This window comes from Engystomops pustulosus, chromosome 5 (assembly GCF_040894005.1).
Source record: "Engystomops pustulosus chromosome 5, aEngPut4.maternal, whole genome shotgun sequence".
In the NCBI taxonomy this organism is placed as follows: Eukaryota; Metazoa; Chordata; class Amphibia; order Anura; family Leptodactylidae; genus Engystomops; species Engystomops pustulosus.
The window spans coordinates 89,795,451-89,813,045 of NC_092415.1; the positions used below are offsets into that span (position 1 = coordinate 89,795,451).

At 42.5% G+C, this 17,595-nt stretch overlaps 1 protein-coding gene across 2 annotated transcripts in view; it reads left to right on the plus strand.

Annotated features, from left to right (window-relative positions):
• Nucleotides 1–1,247: 1,247 nt before the first annotated feature.
• JARID2 (jumonji and AT-rich interaction domain containing 2) overlaps nucleotides 1,248–17,595 on the plus strand; it is a 120,554-nt gene continuing 104,206 nt past the window's right edge. Inside the window, exon 1 of one of the 2 annotated variants that reach the window (XM_072152634.1) lies at nucleotides 1,248–1,770. In XM_072152634.1, the coding sequence (XP_072008735.1) occupies nucleotides 1,726–1,770 (45 nt within the window). In that variant the 5' untranslated portion in view covers nucleotides 1,248–1,725. The remainder of the gene's footprint in view (nucleotides 1,771–17,595) is intronic. The other variant, XM_072152632.1, reaches the window with a different exon arrangement.

Sequence of the window (17,595 nt, forward strand, 5' to 3'; positions counted from 1 at the left end):
ATCTGATTATTGTAGCCTGGGACTAAAGTAAAGCATCCAGAAAGCTTCACCAGAGGTCACAGTGGGCCGACACGTTCGTCTGTAACTAGGGGTCGTCTGTAAGTTGAGTGTCCTTAAAGGGAACCTACCACCACGAATCTACCTATAAAGGTAGATCGGGTGGTAGGTGGATGTATGGGACGTGAGGATAGCCCTTTTTAGAGCTAATCCTCACGTCCCCGCTAGCCTAGCATAAACTTTATTGCCCTAATATGTTAATTTAATTAAGCGGCTACTGGGGCGTGGAGTAACCGGACACGAGGCTACACGGCGCGGCTACTCCACGCCCCAGTAGCTGCTTTCCCCCGCCTACCCTGTGATCTTCGGCGCGCAGCTCCTGGCAGCTGCGCGCCCTCGTCCGAGAAGCCGGAGTTCTGCGCATGCGCAGTAACTCCGGCCAAGATGCGCGATCTCGGGAACGAGGCCGGAGTTACTGCGCATGCGCAGAACTCCGGCTTCTCGGACGAGGGCGCGCAGCTGCCAGGAGCTGCGCGCCGAAGATCACAGGGTAGGCGGGGGAAAGCAGCTACTGGGGCGTGGAGTAGCCGCGCCGTGTAGCCTCGTGTCCGGCTACTCCACGCCCCGGTAGCCGCTTAATTAAATTAACATATTCGGTCAATAAAGTTTATGCTAGGCTAGCGGGGACGTGAGGATTAGCTCTAAAAAGGGCTATCCTCACGTCCCATACATCCACCTACCACCCGATCTACCTTTATAGGTAGATTCGTGGTGGTAGGTGCCCTTTAAGTTTAGGACCGCCTGTATTGGATTAGAGCAGCTGTGTAACTATTTTGTGCTACTGGCCATAGTGACCAAATAGTTTTACCTGGAACAATACAAAATGTAATCTTCATTCTTGTACTTAGTCATGGCTGTAGAATAAATACATGGTGGACACTAGTGGCCATTACACCACGTGGACTAGAGTAAAATGGAGACGTGTTGCTATTACTTTGTGAATGTATTATGTAACATTATTGCTGGGATGCAGCGGTTACCTCAGGCGGCAGTACATTGCTGATGAATAAGTAGCGGAGCTCCCTATAGTTCTGGCTGGAGATGTCCCAGCGCTCAGCTCCTCCCCGTCCCGGGGACCATGTGACGCGCTGACGTCACAGTGACATCAGGACTCTTTATCTGCAAGCGAGCTAGACACCGCCCTGCCGGCCTTCCTATTGGCTTGGGGAGGCCGAGAAAAAAAAAAAAAAAGCCAGCAAGAGAGGAGCGCACACACACACAGTGCAGACCTCACTGCTGCTAGAGTTCACTCTGTGCAGCGTAAACGTGACTTCCAGCATTAGCTTTTTAATTTAATAGCTCTTATTTATGCCCCCCTCCCCCCGCTCTGTGGCCCCCTGCAGCCCCATCTCCCCAGGTGACATTACTGTGCAACATGTAGCTGCTGAGCCGGCGCCACCAGCATGTTCCACGGGCTCTGGAGACTGTGAATACTAACCACAAAGAAGCCCAGGGCGTCGTGTGGCAGCGATCTCCTCTTCTTCAGCACTATGGTCATTGTAGTAACGTGAGCCACAAAGGATTGCTCTCAAGGTGAATCTGGTGACCGACAGGCGGATAATCGGCCGCCGGGGAAGCGCACCAGCAGGATCTTACCGTTCTTTCGCGATTTCCCCTTTAATTCATGAGGCAGTCGTTGTCTTGTGCTGACTCTGTCTGGATCTCAGAATGAGCAAGGAAAGGCCCAAGAGGAATATCATTCAGAAGAGATATGTAAGTAGCCTGCGTGTTATTGTTGTGCGTGGCACCGCTCCAGCAGGACCTTTAAATGGCCGTGAATGTGGCAGCACTGACCTCAGATGACATGGAGAGAGCCGGCTGCGGGGTGTCATGGCTGCCCGGGCTCGGGTGATAAGTTTGGGGCAGGTTCGGCACGCAGGCTCGGGCTTTCCTTTGTGTTGTTGCAGTCATCCGGTGACCGCGGGGCCGGCCTGTGCTGTGTGCAGGGCTACTGGCCGGCCCTTCGTGGCCCCCGTGCTCCCTACACTAGTCCCCGGTGCCCTTCCTTATGCTAGAAGCGCCCTGACGGGTGTAATGTGTGCGGCTGTTACCCCCTAGGCCGCGGAGGCACGGATCCGCAATGCAGAGGGCACGGGTTTTATGGAGGGTGAGGATAGATCGGGCAGCCTTTGTTCCAGGCTGAGCTGGGATCGGGGTGAGAGCTGTGTCTTTTTCACTAGAATACATAGAAACTTGCAGAGCCCGCTGGCTGCCTGTGCCCCTCCTCTCTGTATTGGAGGAACTCGTGCCACCCTACAAGGAATCGTGTCGCAGAGATTCTGCCTGGCAACATCTCAACTCCCCCAAATGGTCAGGGGGCGGTGTTTGTTTGGAGGTGTGATGAGAGGGGGGCGAGGAGGTACATGTACTGCATGTGCGGAGCACACCCGGGACCATAAATCAGCCCATGAACATGGCTGCTGTCTGCTCGCCGGCCTCTTCCTCCTGCAGGCTGGACAGCAACAGGTTGATGAGGAAGGTGTGTGACGTCACAATGCCCGGCCGAGCCTTCAGGAGGTGGAAGGGACGTCATGACTTTCATCTGGTGACGTCATAGGCCGTGTGATGGGCATCAACCTCACATGTACAGGATCACAAATGTGGATATCAATTATAAAAAAAGACTGCAGTTCCTCAGAGCAGCCATGATGCTGTGTACAGAGATCTCCCTGACAAATGTATCCTGCTGCCAGGCCCAGAAATGCTGACTAGACATGGCTGTTATACCAGACGTGTCATCCATGTAAAACAGATGTGCATGTTATCATAGAAGATTGCTCACCTGCTCCCCATAACAGCGATCCACAAAACATATAGAGCATGCTATGTACTGCGCCTTACCGTGGACTCCATGATGGATTCTTCCAGGATGAGCCAGTCTGAAATGTTACCTTACACTTCATTCTTGCCAGAATTATGATAAACACTCGGGCTCTGCTTTATTCCCTGGAGATTCCTAAAAATAACCCTTCAAGGATAAGCCTTGTATTCCCAGGCATTATTTGAGGGATGTCCAGGAGTTTCTAAGCTTTGTACTGGTGAGGTGCCAGGATAGTGGACTGAATTCACTCCAGAAATGTGGTTTATTAACCATTTTCTAATAACGTGTGGTTACACTAGCCACATGTTCTCCGTACCAAATATGTGCTGTGCACTCCTAAGGCTGAGGAATTGAAAACAGACTTCACACTGCCTCAGATGTATATGTACTGCAACAGTCCGCCATCCACTAGCTCAGGATGGGCCACTCCGCTAAATAGCTGGAAATCGGGAATCGCATTGGAATAGATTGCATTTAATATAGCACCTCCGTGCAGGACAGGAGGCCTGGGATGGTTCTTAATAGAACTTATGATTTTGTGTCAGCCGGAATTTTCACAGCTTTGTATATCTTTTCATATAATTTTCTATGATTTAAAGGCTGTCTTTAGCTATTCATAATGTAAAATGTATAAAATCCTTAATTTAGTGTATTTTCTATGAAGAACTCTTTGGTCTCATGATGACCAGTTGTGAAAAGGCCTTTAATGGACAAACACTATTCAGGGCTTTTTGGGACATGGTGATTTAATAGCCCATATTTTTTATATGGTGAGGTACCCCAAAAATTCTACTATGTTAAATCCTAAAATGGTCATTTTTATTTTCCTTTTGTTCTATATAAATATGTAGTGTCTTACTCAATAAAGGAAGTGATCTACTTCATTCTTATTCCTGGGGTTTCCATCCAAAGACTTGACCCAATGTGCTCTTTTGTGTACACACCCCCAGAAAAAACACAAGGTCCCCCAACCCCTTCACGAGACAGAGCATATTCACATATATACTTCTAGGGACATATTTTCAATAAGTGGAGGGATTTATACTGTCGTTTGATTTTGGGCCCATAAACGGCCACCAACCTGTTATACTGGATAGTGTCAGGAATACAACAATGCCCTTCTAAATACTGAGAGGTTTAGTGTTGTGCTGAAAGATGTATTCCCATAGTCCAGGTAGGTCATCTCAGTTCTGGGTGTCAGCTGCTGCTGAGGCTCTTGTCAGTAGGGGTCAGACCTGCATGACTCTTTACAACCCCTGTGACTCCTAGTTAATTTATGTGCCATGGTTCTTTTTTCTGAGTAATGCTGAGCCTTTCAGAATACTGAAGGACATCATTGTGATCTGCAACCATCTTAACCGGTTGATGACAACGTGTGTCTCCTTGAAGAGAATAGATGTAAAACTAGATTATCATAATGACATTCCTTGAGCATTTGGTGAACTCGTGGCTGACTGTCCATGAGGAGGTGTGTGGTATATAAAACTCTTACAAACGTTATTTGGGTGTGTGTTTCTAGTAAAAGGAGGGCTCATTTTTTTCACACAGTGTGGGTTTTTTTGTTATGTCAATGGTCAATTGTTTTAGGAGCAAATATATGATGATCCACAGTATTTGTATGATAAAAACCCCATAGCTTGCCTGTATTGTGTGAAGAAGCCTAAACAAGAAGGTCCTGCTTCAGAGAAAGCAGTCCTCTCATTTAAGTGGAAATGCTGAGATTATTCCAATCAAGTCCCAGTTTTGTAGTGGGTCCAAGACCAGAGGAGGCGATGGGTGGCTCTTTAGGATTTAGATATACAGTAGTAAAATGGGACACAAGCAGCAGTGCATTCACTATACACTGATTCTGCTACTGTTAACCTTCTTGTGTAATACCTGTCTCCTGCTTTCTGCTGAGTAAAATCTAACAAGCCCCTCTTCTTGTCTGGTTCTGTACTAAGCCGCTTCTCTATTCATTTGTGTCTTGTCACCTTGTTGCGCCGTTCTTCTCACAAAGGAATGTCTTTTTTGTGACGACTTGTATTGTCTCTACTCTGGTATTTTACATTGTTTTGCCTTTGAGCAGGATAGTGGTTTTCTTCAAGTGTGTTCATTTTGAGCAGAAAGAAAGCAGCATAGCAACCATCGTCTACTAATTCTTCCAGCTGTTCCATTATTCATTTTGCTGTTCCCATCCCCCTCCACTTGCTCTTCTAGGCCTCTTGCACCTGTTTCTTACTCTGCCAGACAGCGTGCACTCATTTTGCCTGTAACATCTGGATCCCCAATTCTTGTTTGGGTTACCTCCTTTAATCACATTTTTTTTTTCCACCGACAGGTTTTGCATCTACAAAACTACAGTTAAATAAATGATATTATTTTCATTTTTAAAGAAAATCTATCACCAAAATCAAGCATAAAAAAACTAGGACACTTACTCATAGAATCAGGCACTGTGACTGTGGTAATCTTCTTATATTTGTTATCCATGGCCTCCTTCCTTCTAAAATCAACTTTTAAAATTATGCTTATGAGCCAGGGCGGCTCCTGGGGGTGTCACGAAAGCCCTTCCATCTGCAGATTCACATGCTGTTACTGTGTGACAAGGAACACTTTCCCCATCCCAATGTGTGCCTGAACTTCCTGCCATAAGATTACATCAGGCAGATGGTGTGGGAAGTGCTGAGGGGGAGACAGTGTATCAGCCTGTAAAGCTATAGCACTGAGGTGGGCTGGTTACACCCCTCCAATGCTTCTCAGCCTCATAAGCATAATCTTAAAAGGTGATTTTTAGAAAGGAGGTAGTCTTGGATAACACATAAAAAGATTAGCACATTCATAGTGCCTGGATTTTTGAGTAGGTGTCCCTGGTTTATCATGTTGATCTTGATGGTATTATTCCTTTAAATAATTCTATTAAAGGAATTGTCTCACACATGCAACACCTTTTTAAATAGAAGCCTAAGCAGTTATTCCCCGTTTGCAGCTTCTGTAAGCCTTTGTGACTGTTATCTGGAATAAGTCTGCATCTTTCTTTTTTTTTTTTTTTCTAATTCTTGCATTGAATAGTTTCCATTTTGTGGCTTAGAGTACAGCTGGCAGAGGCAAATTTAGTTACCCTAGTTCCTCAAGTTACCATCAGAAGGAATAAAAACATAGCCTACATATTAGTGAATATTGCTGTAGTTGTGCTAAAACAACTTTAGGCCCTTTAGGCTTACTGCTCTATGCACATAATACTTAAAGCTCTCTCTTCCCATTCTGATCCCTCCTGGTGCTGACTCAAAAGGCACAAAAGAAGAGCCCTCTAAGTCATTTCAAGTGAGTTCAGGGGGGTGGCAGGGCAGGAAGTGATATCTGAGAAACTATACATTGTACGGCATTGCCTGCTGTTCAGCCTTGGCATTTATTGTGGTATAAAGCTTCTTCAAAGTACCTTGTTCATAACCTATAAATGATGGGAGATACGTGAATCGAAGTTCACAATGTGGTATTATGTTCTAATTTGATGAAAAACTTGTAATGAATCTGAATTTCCTGGCAATTCAAACTTCCAAGAACTGGAGGTGGAAGAAGCTGTGATTAACCTCCTGGAGCACATTTTGGTGCTTCGTGTCAGTCAGAGGAAGATCGGGAGTCTCTCATAAAGCAGCCGATTTCCTGGAGCCTTGGCGCTGCTTAGGGAAGTGGTTGCTCATGGGGGTGAACAAGAGCTGCAGTTCCCAAGGAGCGTCCATGAGTCTGGGTGCACATCATGCACATTATCAAGGGTGGCTTCTTCTTGACTCTAGACCTTAGAAGACATTTTTCCTTGATAAGGCTTTCACAACCTCCTGCCGCAAAATTGTGCTTGCCCTTTATTGGGGTCCTTGAGGTCACGAAGCTCTCTATGTGATCTTCTAGAGCCCTTTCCAGCATGACCTGGCGCCTCATCTCCGTTGTGGAAGAACTTTATTTTTTATTTGTAGCCTTGTTTTGGTCAGCCTAAATATTTTAGAGCATTACATAAATTGGAGGACAGTTATCAGTTTTCTGATCTAAAAGCCTTGAAAACGCCAGGCATTGGGATTATCACTTATATGCCAGCTCAGCAAAGGAGAGTGAAGGGTGATGCAGTCAGTGGTGGAGTATGTGTTTCATTCCTGCGCACTGCCTAGACCAGTCGGAAGATTCTGCCTCCCACCTAATATAACAGAGGCTTAGCCTCTTGATGTATCCAGGTGGGTGGGGTTTTCATCATGCGCACAATAAATAACCCCCTTTGTGTGTATTTTGAAGCCTGCATAGGTAAGAAAGTTTTACTTGTTACCTCTCTTTCACGTGTAAGGCCTGCCTAAACATCAGTGCATTAGGTTCATGTAGAATATGCAAGTAGTTCTTTGAAGATGAGCAATCACAGGTTTCATCGTAAATCTGATTTTGGCTGTGTTCACACATGTAAGGTTTAATTCACATTATTCTTGCGGTGTCAAGCAAAGTTGCAAGCAAATATAGGTCCATGTTTAACCATTTTCTCATTCTTTTGACTGATACACATTTGTATTTTATTTCACTAGTATGAGAGTGCTGTCTGCTGAACTATTCCATTTTGAGGAACAGCAAAAAAAAAATCCTCTTTATTTTAAATGTCTTATTTTGAAAATATTTGCTTGTGTCAATAAACATCTTCAGTTCAGTGCTGGAGAACCCTACCTCAAAGAGCCTAGATCTACATTGTGATGGGACCGGTATATGGTGCGCAGGTTGCATGTTGTAATGCCTGGAGCGTTCAGTCTAGACGCGAACATGAAAGTATGTATATGAAAGTAAAAAACGTCAAACAAGATGATGGTCATCGATACTGTCTTCTAAGATTCTACTGTCTTACCGAGAGACGGAGGAATCTCTAAAATTAATTTTCACACTGTACAAGAACTGGATTCCTCTTTCTAGAGCCAACAATAAGCTCATCAGTCCCCAAAGCATAAATACATTGACCTCCATGTTAAAAGAGCACTGAGATTGATGTTTAGTGGCATATTTCATGATTGAACCAGCTATGAAACCACTACCTCACTAAATGGAAAACAGCTTGGAGATTTGTGTTCACTGCAGGTGCTGAGGAAGCAGGGGGGAGAGTGAGACGGTGTAACAGCATGTGAAGATAACGAACGGGCTTGGGTAGCCCCTTAGGCTCATTAGCATAATAGGGTCCTGGATCTGAAAAAAGCCCCTTGGGAACTCCCCTTATGGAGTTTATTTACCATACATTTCTTACTCATAACAACAATAAAAGCGTCTTCTCAAAATGAATGTGGTTTTAGTGCAACCACATAATTTTTACCTCAAATTTTAGAAATTGTTTAAAAAAAAAAAAAAACAACTAAAAAGTGGTGCATGTACATTCTTCCCATATGCATAGGGGCTGATTAACAATCGCATGCATTTCCCTGGAAACGCACATGCAGTGAAACGAAATGCTGGCGGCACTTGTGACCCCGGCCTAAGAGTGTGGTGCCATCTTTATTGCAATGCCTGTTTCTTTTCTTCTGTCATTTGCCACAGTGACTGCTTATAACCTCTGTTAAGATTTATTTTGGCACAAAAAGTTTTTATGGTTTTATTTGGCCGAGTAGTGCTATCCTACGTGAATGAAAACCCTCATAAGCGGAACTACCCTATAGGTAGCTGTTTGTAAAGTTTTTAATATACATAGTCATTTGAATATGTGGATGTGTCTTTATGGCACATATGAGCTCTTTTTTTGTCATGTTCTAACACTGTGTGTGTGTGTGTGTGTGTGTGTGTGTGTGTGTGTCTGTTTTTTTTAAATTTAGTTTGACCTTGGTTTTGGAATAAAAAAAAAAAAATGACCTATATTCTCCATCCTGCTTTACTATTTCTGGCTACAGTATTGTCAGATGCTTAGTGTTCTTGGCATTCTTTTGTTCTTTATGTTTCACTTTTTACGTCTGCATCTGCTATAACGTCTGCATCTGAACAGTGGTGGTAAACCCATTAAATCTAATTTTGTTTAACATTATGGTGAAATCATTCCGTCATCTAAATACATAGCTAAATAATGCTAAAATTTACCACTATGTATGCGTGTGTTTTGTTAAGAGAGTCTTTGCCTTCTGAAATCCTTGTTGAAGAGGTTTCATAAGCTTCTGCAATGCTCATTAGTGTCAACTTTTAGGCCTCTTGCACACTAGCGTTGCGTTTCACGTGCGGGTGCAATGCGTGAAAAACTGACGTTTTGGCTGCGTTTTTGTTCCATTTTTCCTTGGAGTAATTTGCGTTTTTTTTGCGTTTTCGGCGCATTTTTGACGCGCGATTCAATGGGAGACTCGAGCATATTTCAAAGGGACCATGGTTTGGGATTAAAATGTGTTATTTAATTGAAAAATAATGTCTTCTGATAATTTGCAAACATCGGCGATCTATTCTTCACTGTTCCGCGCGTATATTATCTCCCGACAATTTAGCAGATGTGAAGAACAGTGAAGAATAGAATAAAAACATTGTACACAGTGAACACAGTGAACACAGGATCATTTAAGATAAAAACACAGTGCAGAACACAGTGCAGAATAGATTACAGATGTTCGGCACATCTGCTTACTTGTCGGGAGATACGCGCGGAACGGCGCGAACAAAATAGCATGTGAAGAACAATATATATGTGTGTGAAGAACAAATTGCAGATGTTTAAATACATCTGCAATGTGTTCTTCACACATATATATTGTTCTTCACATGCTATTTTGTTCGCACCGTTCCGCGCGTATCTCCCGACAAGTAAGCAGATGTGCCGAACATCTGTAATCTATTCTGCACTGTGTTCTGCACTGTGTTTTTATCTTAAATGATCCTGTGGTCACTGTGTTCACTGTGTACAATGATTTTATTCTATTCTTCACTGTTCTTCATTGTGTTTTTTTAATTAAATGCTCGATCGCGAGCAGGGGAAATAATGTTATACTGGTCACCTAGCAACCCTTACGTTTAAAACGCATTGCACTCGCAATGATTGCGAGTGCAATGCGTTCTTGATGCATCTCCATAGACTTGAATGGGGCGTGAAAAACGCGCGTGACCCGCAAAAATAGAGCATGCTGCGATTTTGACGCGCGTGCAAACGAACGCAAGCACGCGCGTTAAAAACCACGCTAATGGAGAAAGACCCATTGAATACAATGGGACAGAGTGCAATGCGAGTTCTGAGCGTCAAATGCACGCGCAGAACTCGCGCGTGAAAAACGCCAGTGGAGAAGGGGCCTAAAGGTTTCCTAAAGAAATGGCCACTAATGTAATGCGGACTATTTGAAGGGGGGGTGTGAGAGTCCTGTAGTTGACAAAGATAGTATTACTATATTGTGAAAAACCGTTCTCTGCAAAGGTCCAGCTGGGCTGCAAGTTTAATTCATTGCTCCATGGTGGGATCACCACAGCTGCTGGAAGGCCTTTAGAAATGCAAAAAAGCTGTCAGTGTGTGTTCATCAGCGACGCATGTCATGGGGCCAGGTTTAAGAACCTATGGTAGGGAGCTGCACACAAACTGGAAATATAATTGAAGCCATCATTTGTGTTTTTATGGCTTCTTTGTCCATTTTAGACTTGTTACCTCTTAGTATACAAAGAAAATGGATCTTTATTGCACCATTAGTACATTTTATTTTTTGCTGTTGCATTAAAGAAATGTGAAAATCTTGTCTCCTCTTATATTCTGATGTTTTCTGAACTATTCTTTTAAATACTACAAATACCTTGAGTCCCCATGTTTTAATACTCTTGCCCACAAGCATTTTTCTTGTGCAAGTCCAACCGTCATTGCATTGGATTGACATTAAACTCTGAGTGGTCCCTTTTGAAGAGTAAACATTGAGTACGCCACATGGTTGGGTTTTCATCATTGGTCTGGGTTTTTCGCAGCTGCCAGGGCGCAGTCACACCTAGTGCTAACATTGCGTTTACAATCACAACATTCATACCTGGGGGATTGGCTGGGCCCGATCTCTTATAAAAAAAAAAAAAAAAAAGTTATAGTAAATTTCAATGCCGTGTGCTCTGTGACTAGCCACTTGTCTGGGAGTGGCTAGAGGAACCGTTCCCCACCCTTGGGGAAACCGCACCTCCGTGTGCCCTTCTCAGATATAAGAAACCACCCATCACCTGCTTAGCAATGCCCCCTGCTTCTAAATAGCTCCTTGCCTAGCAAGAGCACAAGGCATTGAAAGTTAGTATATAACTTTTTTTTTCTGTTACACCCATTTTGTTTTTCTTATGCAAATACTCTTTGGCAGTGTATGCACTATGCTCTTTGGGAACTGGGGGTGCTAAAAATGGATCTCCTGGCGACAGATTCCCTTTTAAAAGTTTTTTTTTTTTTTAAATTTTGTGTCTTCCCCCTTTGCCTTACATAACAGTGTTGCCACTCTTGCATTCCAGCTATTTGTTGGCATGTCACGCTGAAGAGTGGAGCCATTCAGTGCAAGGCTATCTAGTGCCTCAGCCGCCTGGTCATGTGTTTTGCAGGACTTACAGGCCTTCACAACATTGTACTTCAGTTGTTTTTGCCTTATATAAGATGCTGTCGGTAAAGTATTTGTGTGTCAGATGTGTACCTGACTACTTGTTGATGCCAAGTCTAGAAAATATTTGAAATGCATTTTGCTTTTATATTTAATGGTTACGTTGGAAGATGTACCTTAAATGTGTAAAGATATATATTTTTTTTTTTTGCTAGACACAGTAAGTAGAAAACATATGAGAATTTCTCTATTTGCCTGTTTTGAGCTTTGTTCATTCTGTTTCCGTCAGTCATAGCAGAAGATACAGCAGAGGGTCTGATTAGATGAGGTAATGCTGTGGAAGGCAGTTTCCTCTGTGAAGGTTAATGGGCTTTTTCTTTCCTGTTTTGTAGGGGGGAGTCTGAGCAACTTCCGTTCTTCATCACCTTTTCACTGCCTGGTAACAGGATCGGGTCTATTGATCTGGTGTCTTGTGCCCAATTTGACCAAACTGAGCAGTATTATGTTGTGCAGGACTAATTCATTACTTTAATTACCTGGAGATTGTTTCAGATACATGATTCATAATTGAAAGCTGTGTTCGGCTTTCACATCTGTTGGCTCTGCAATTTATCATCCAGCTGAACGAAGACTTCTGATGATTGTGTACTGTAGGAAACTGTGTAGCTACAAAATTCAAGTTAAGACTGATACATTTATTACATCTGATCAGACATGGATGGATATGATTACACTGTTGCCATCTTGGTTTCCATATTGTGTAACTGACACCATTCATTGTTCAGAGCATTTATTGCCACGCCAGTCATGTTGCAAAAAGTAGACAAGATTTTGTGGATTTTCTAGTTATTACTAGTATCATACAGGAGATGTGACTAGCGTGAAGGCCTTGCCAAGTACTGCTTGGTGGGTGGCTGGAGAAGTACATTTCAGGAAACTAAAGGGGCTTGTTTCCCAACATTTAGCACAGTGTGCAGCTCATTCCATGTGAAAACACTAAAGTCATATGTACTTGAACACCAACAGCAGAGAGGTACATTGAGCCTTCTGATTTCTTTTACCCTGACCAAAATGGTTGCATCTAAAAAAGGTTGTGGCAGTCGCCTATTGTACTAGCTGTATTATATTTGCTGCAGCTTACAATATGTATCTCAAGACAGTAGGATGTTCAGGCTTGCATTTATTATTCTTTAGTTAGAATGTGACTCTAGGTGGTCATCATCCCATACTCTGTATTGATAGTTGTTTAATCTACACAGAAGTTGTGATGTATCCATCAATGTGTCAGCTGGTATACTATACAGTTCAATTAGTACCTTGCTATGTGAAATGTTAGTTCAGCAAGGAAATCCTCCAGCACAGGTCATAAATAATTTGGTTGTCCACGTCCCCTATGTAGGGCTTTATGCATGTGTTCTTTAATAAATATTAATATTTTATGTATGTTTTATATATATTTTATGTTTACAAATCATGGGGGACATGTACAAATAAAATACAGGCGGTCCCCTACTTAAGAACACCTGACTTACATACGACCCCTAGTTACAAACGGACCTCTGGATGTTGGCAATTTACTGTACTTTAGTCCTAGGCTACAATAATCAGCTGTAACAGTTATCAAAGGTGTCTGTAATCAAGATTTATTGTTAATCTTGATTCTTAAGACAATCCAACACTTTTAAAATCCAATTGTCGCAGAGACCAAAAAAATTCTGGCTGGGATTACAATGATAAAGAATACAGTTCCGACTTACATATAAATTCAACTTAAGAACAAACCTACAGACCCTATCTTGTATGTAACCCGGGGACTGCCTGTACTACCATACTGAGTACAGTCAGTCATATGGTACAATAGGAGTGAGGGCCCTCCATGTATGAGCTTACAGTCTATGATGAATTCTTTCCTGCAAGAGTGCAAATTGTTGGTTGTGAAATCAAATGCATTTGCTACATTTTATATGTTGTCTTCAAAATTCACAGCAGCGCCACAAAAAAAAAGTGTCCCCAGTTTTATATTAGCATGAACTCCTTTCTACACGGAGACCATTTAGAGATTTACAGTAAGAATATAGCTGTCTCTTTATATATGTACCTTCACTATGTTTGCCTGTGGTCATATAAACGTATACATGGTTCTGGAGGTGGGGAAGATACTGTGCTCTTCCCTGGTGACTATCCTCAAGATGGCAGCTGCCACATGCATGTCCAGTTGTTGTCCCCTGGGCTGTCAGGTGGACATTGCTGATTTAACATATGCTGACTTTGGAAAATGAAGCCTCTGTTCCTACATTGACCATGTTTTTTTTTAAGGAAGAGTAATATACATGCGGTAGTGTTCTAACCATTCGTAAAACTGAAAAAATGACACTAGTCAACGGAAAAAATAGATATAAAAGGACAATGGCAGACGGTAACGATTCTCTTATCTGCTTCTGAATTTGAAAGCTATGATGCCTTTTGAAAAGAGCCAAACACAAGGTTGTCATGAACCATAGTGCACCTGTGTATTTTTTTTTATTTTTTAAATATTCCTTGTTAGTTTTATTCATCATCCTGCTGTTTTGTGGCTCTGATAACTGTTTCAAGTTAAACAAGATAGTCTTGTACTTCTCCACCCATATCAGTGTTATGCTGGAAGAATCTGATTTATATATATTTTACGTACGTTCACACAACCATTGTGCTAGAATTTTTTTTTTTTTCTTTTTGTGTATGGGCCAAGTGCCCTCGCTGCAAAATCTGGTACAGGTCCTATTGCCTGAGTTGCTTGTGCAACACCGGTCATCGGTGTGTGAGCAGCCCTTGCATGCCAATGACACAGACTGTAAATGTGGCTCGAGAGCAGGTCACATGTGCACTGCAAATTTGGTGTATACCTGGTGCATGTTAGGCCACATCCACTTTTGCAAACACCATGTGCCTTACTAGAAAAATAGTAACTACTAGTTACTAGTTTCAGCTACCACAGCTATTATCCTGTATTTTGGGCACATTTTACTCTAATTGGAGTCATTTGTGCCATAAATTTGGTAAATTCTTTCCCAGTTACAAGGATTTAAACACTTTTTGCTAAATAGTGATTTTCAAAATGTTAGTACTTTTTTTTTTTTTTCCTCCTCCCTCACTAGTTGGGTGCAAAACATTTTGAAGAATATGTACAAATACATATATTTTCAAATGTGGTAAATTTATAATCACAGTTTTTTTTTTTTTTTTTCTTATTTGACAGAGAAAAGGCCACGGCTGCCCCCAGTCGACTTGTTTTCATAGGTGCCACCGACAAAGGAATTATTATAGAGAGTGATGGGCAATAAAACTTAATGAAGTTATAAGGGGTTAAAATTTATTTAACTTCACTAGGGGATTAATATTTGAGAAAGTTTTTCTTTCAGGGGCAAACCCATTTAAGTAAACTATTTAGCATACATTTTTTTTCTGTCTAAATTTGGTAGAACAACAACAATAATACTGCCTCAGGAGTAATAAGACTTATGGATGTCTGCAGATGATGCACATACAGATAAGCCCTGTTGAGGGGCTGCAGATTATGTCTCAGTATTTAACGTGTGACTCAGTGGTGAGGAAATGTCTCTGTATGAATGACATTGTGGAATCGCATTAATAATAAGTGGAAGTAGATTTATGGGAAAAATATATGGTACATGTAGGGGCTCCAGGCCAATGTTTCTAGTTTATAGATGTGTGCCTCTTCCATCAAGGAAAACTAATTAGTGTGTGCCTAGCAGAGTTCCCTCAACCTCCAATTCCATGACTATATCCTCCTTCGTGAATTATTTGGTTAGCTGCTGATAAATTTACCTTGTGAGCTTTTTGGGCTAGGGATAATGTCAGAGAAATGCTGTGAATTTGTTCCAAAATTTTTAAGATTGCAAATTGTGTGATGCTGCATCTCGTGAGAATGTGGTTGCATGACAAAAACCCAGTGGACCTTTGTACGATCGAATTAACTTTTTTTTAATTTTTTTATTATTATTCAAAATTCTGTTGCCTGACTACAGGGGTCTCATGTGGGAAAGTGTATATGGAGAAGAACTTTCCTCTCATAAGACACAGCTGTAGCCCGGGGCGTCAGCGAGAGATCAGCTTCAATGTGGGTGTTACAGAAATAATCAAAACAAATATCACCACACCTCTCTTCTGCTGTGGGAACGGTGAAAGAAAGTCAGTAGTGTGTGTGCCAGCTTCGTAAGGCCGCGATGAAACATGTTTCTACTGATAATGGTTTCTGTTTTGAGACTCTTGGGGACTGTTGCTGATTTCATCTCGCTATTCAGTATTTCCAAAGGCCAAGGAGCATTATACAGGAAGTATTCATGGAAAGCTATTTAAAGTGAACCTGTCACATGGCCCCACAATTGTAAACCACAAAAATTGGTCAGTTTTCAAAGTTGCAGGCCACATCTTCATAAGTTTCCAATGCTGCGTGCAGCCCCAAAAATGACCTTATAACACTGTTCGGTATTCAGTCAGGGGTTGGTGGGGGGGGGGGGGGGGAGGTTATCGTCAAGGCACTCTCCGTCATGGCCCCCTTGTCCGCTAACTACCCCTCCTTATCTTCATGTACCTACCGCAAGCCCTGCCTCCATGTCGACTTCCCCAACCGGCCTGTGTCTTTTCTGAATTCTCGCACATGCTCAGTGCCCTGTGTGCACTCGGATGGATAATCGGTCTGAGCAACATGCCAGCATTTTGTGGTTTATAAGCACGGGGGCTGGTGACAGGTTCCCTTTTAAAGAATGATTTGCATAAGACTGAACATGTGCTTCGCACCTCTGAATAAGGCTCCCTGCTTCTCTGCCCGCAAACCACGGATCTCTAGTCTGATTTTGCGGTCAGTGGAGATGTATTAATGTGTGGGTCTTTAGACCTGTGCAGAGTAGAACTAAATAGACTAGTCCTAATTTGCACCCAGGGCTGTGGAGTCAGTTGTAATAAAATGGAACAACTCTGATTCCACAAACATATATATTAAATTTTTAAAAGCTGTAGCAATTTCCTTTAAATGTCTGTTCTATTCCTGATCTAAGGATTTAGGCTGGGGATGAGCAACCTTTGTTAGCCCAAGCGTCATGCTATCAGACTGCTCAATTTTAAAGGGCCTTATCAGTAACGTGTGCACAAATGCACAAACAATAACATTACAGCACAAAATGGCAACCCATCAATTATAAATACCACAGTACAGCAATAAATACCACACCAGCAACCAAATACTGCATTCAGAGCAGATAATACTACTGGAGACCCACAGAGCATAAAACTACCAATAATGGATACCCTCATAGCAGACAAATACTGATGCCGAAGATCCCAAGAGCAGACAATAAAACTAGAGACCCCATAGAAGACAATGCTGGAGACCCCTATAGCAGACAAAATAAACCCTCTCCTTGCTCTTCTCCCTGTACTACACGACAGTTTCTCGTCTCCTCGATGTTTTACTCTTTGTCCTCTGCTGGTTGTATGCAGCGGCATCAAGACCCAGAGAAGAACTGCATAGGAAACGATACAGTACTGCTGATGGCCGCAAATCATGGCATGACAGGCTACACGATTTTGCAACACTGATCCCTCTTTTAGTTAAGAATGTGTACTGCATTTAATGTACATGCTCAGGAGTGAAGCTCCTTTACTATAGATTAGGGGAATAAGGAATGCCCGCATTTATCTCAGTACTACTAGAGTGACCAGGAAAACAGGACTGTGGCGTTGGAATCAGTACCATTTTAGTGGAGCTGGAGGTGAAGTTCAGAAAACTGAGTCTGAGTTGGCGTTAGCCCTGTTTCTGCTTCATATTGGTCTAGTTTGCTGCAGCACAATCCTGAATATTCTGGTGTGGTCATGCCCCTTTTCAACCAGGAAATCGCACCCCCCCCCCCCCCTCGTTTTTTTTTTCTTTTTTTTTTTTGGAGGGATCAGTGAAAAAGACCTACAAATGGTCTAAAACCTTCAGTAGATGTTATGCTCAGCATTTCAGGTGCTGATTACTCCAGTTTTCTGCACCTAACCCACTGTGTGCTTGAGAGTTAATGTTTCTGCAGGCCCGCTTGCTTGATTGTATACAGTATATCTAGTATTCTAAATTCTCCTAGTCATGGCACTTCTGATTTGTATGATTGTACTCGTATGGGCTTAGCGTTCAGTGCTAAATTGCTTTGCCATACATAAATATCTTGACCCTTTACTCGGGACACA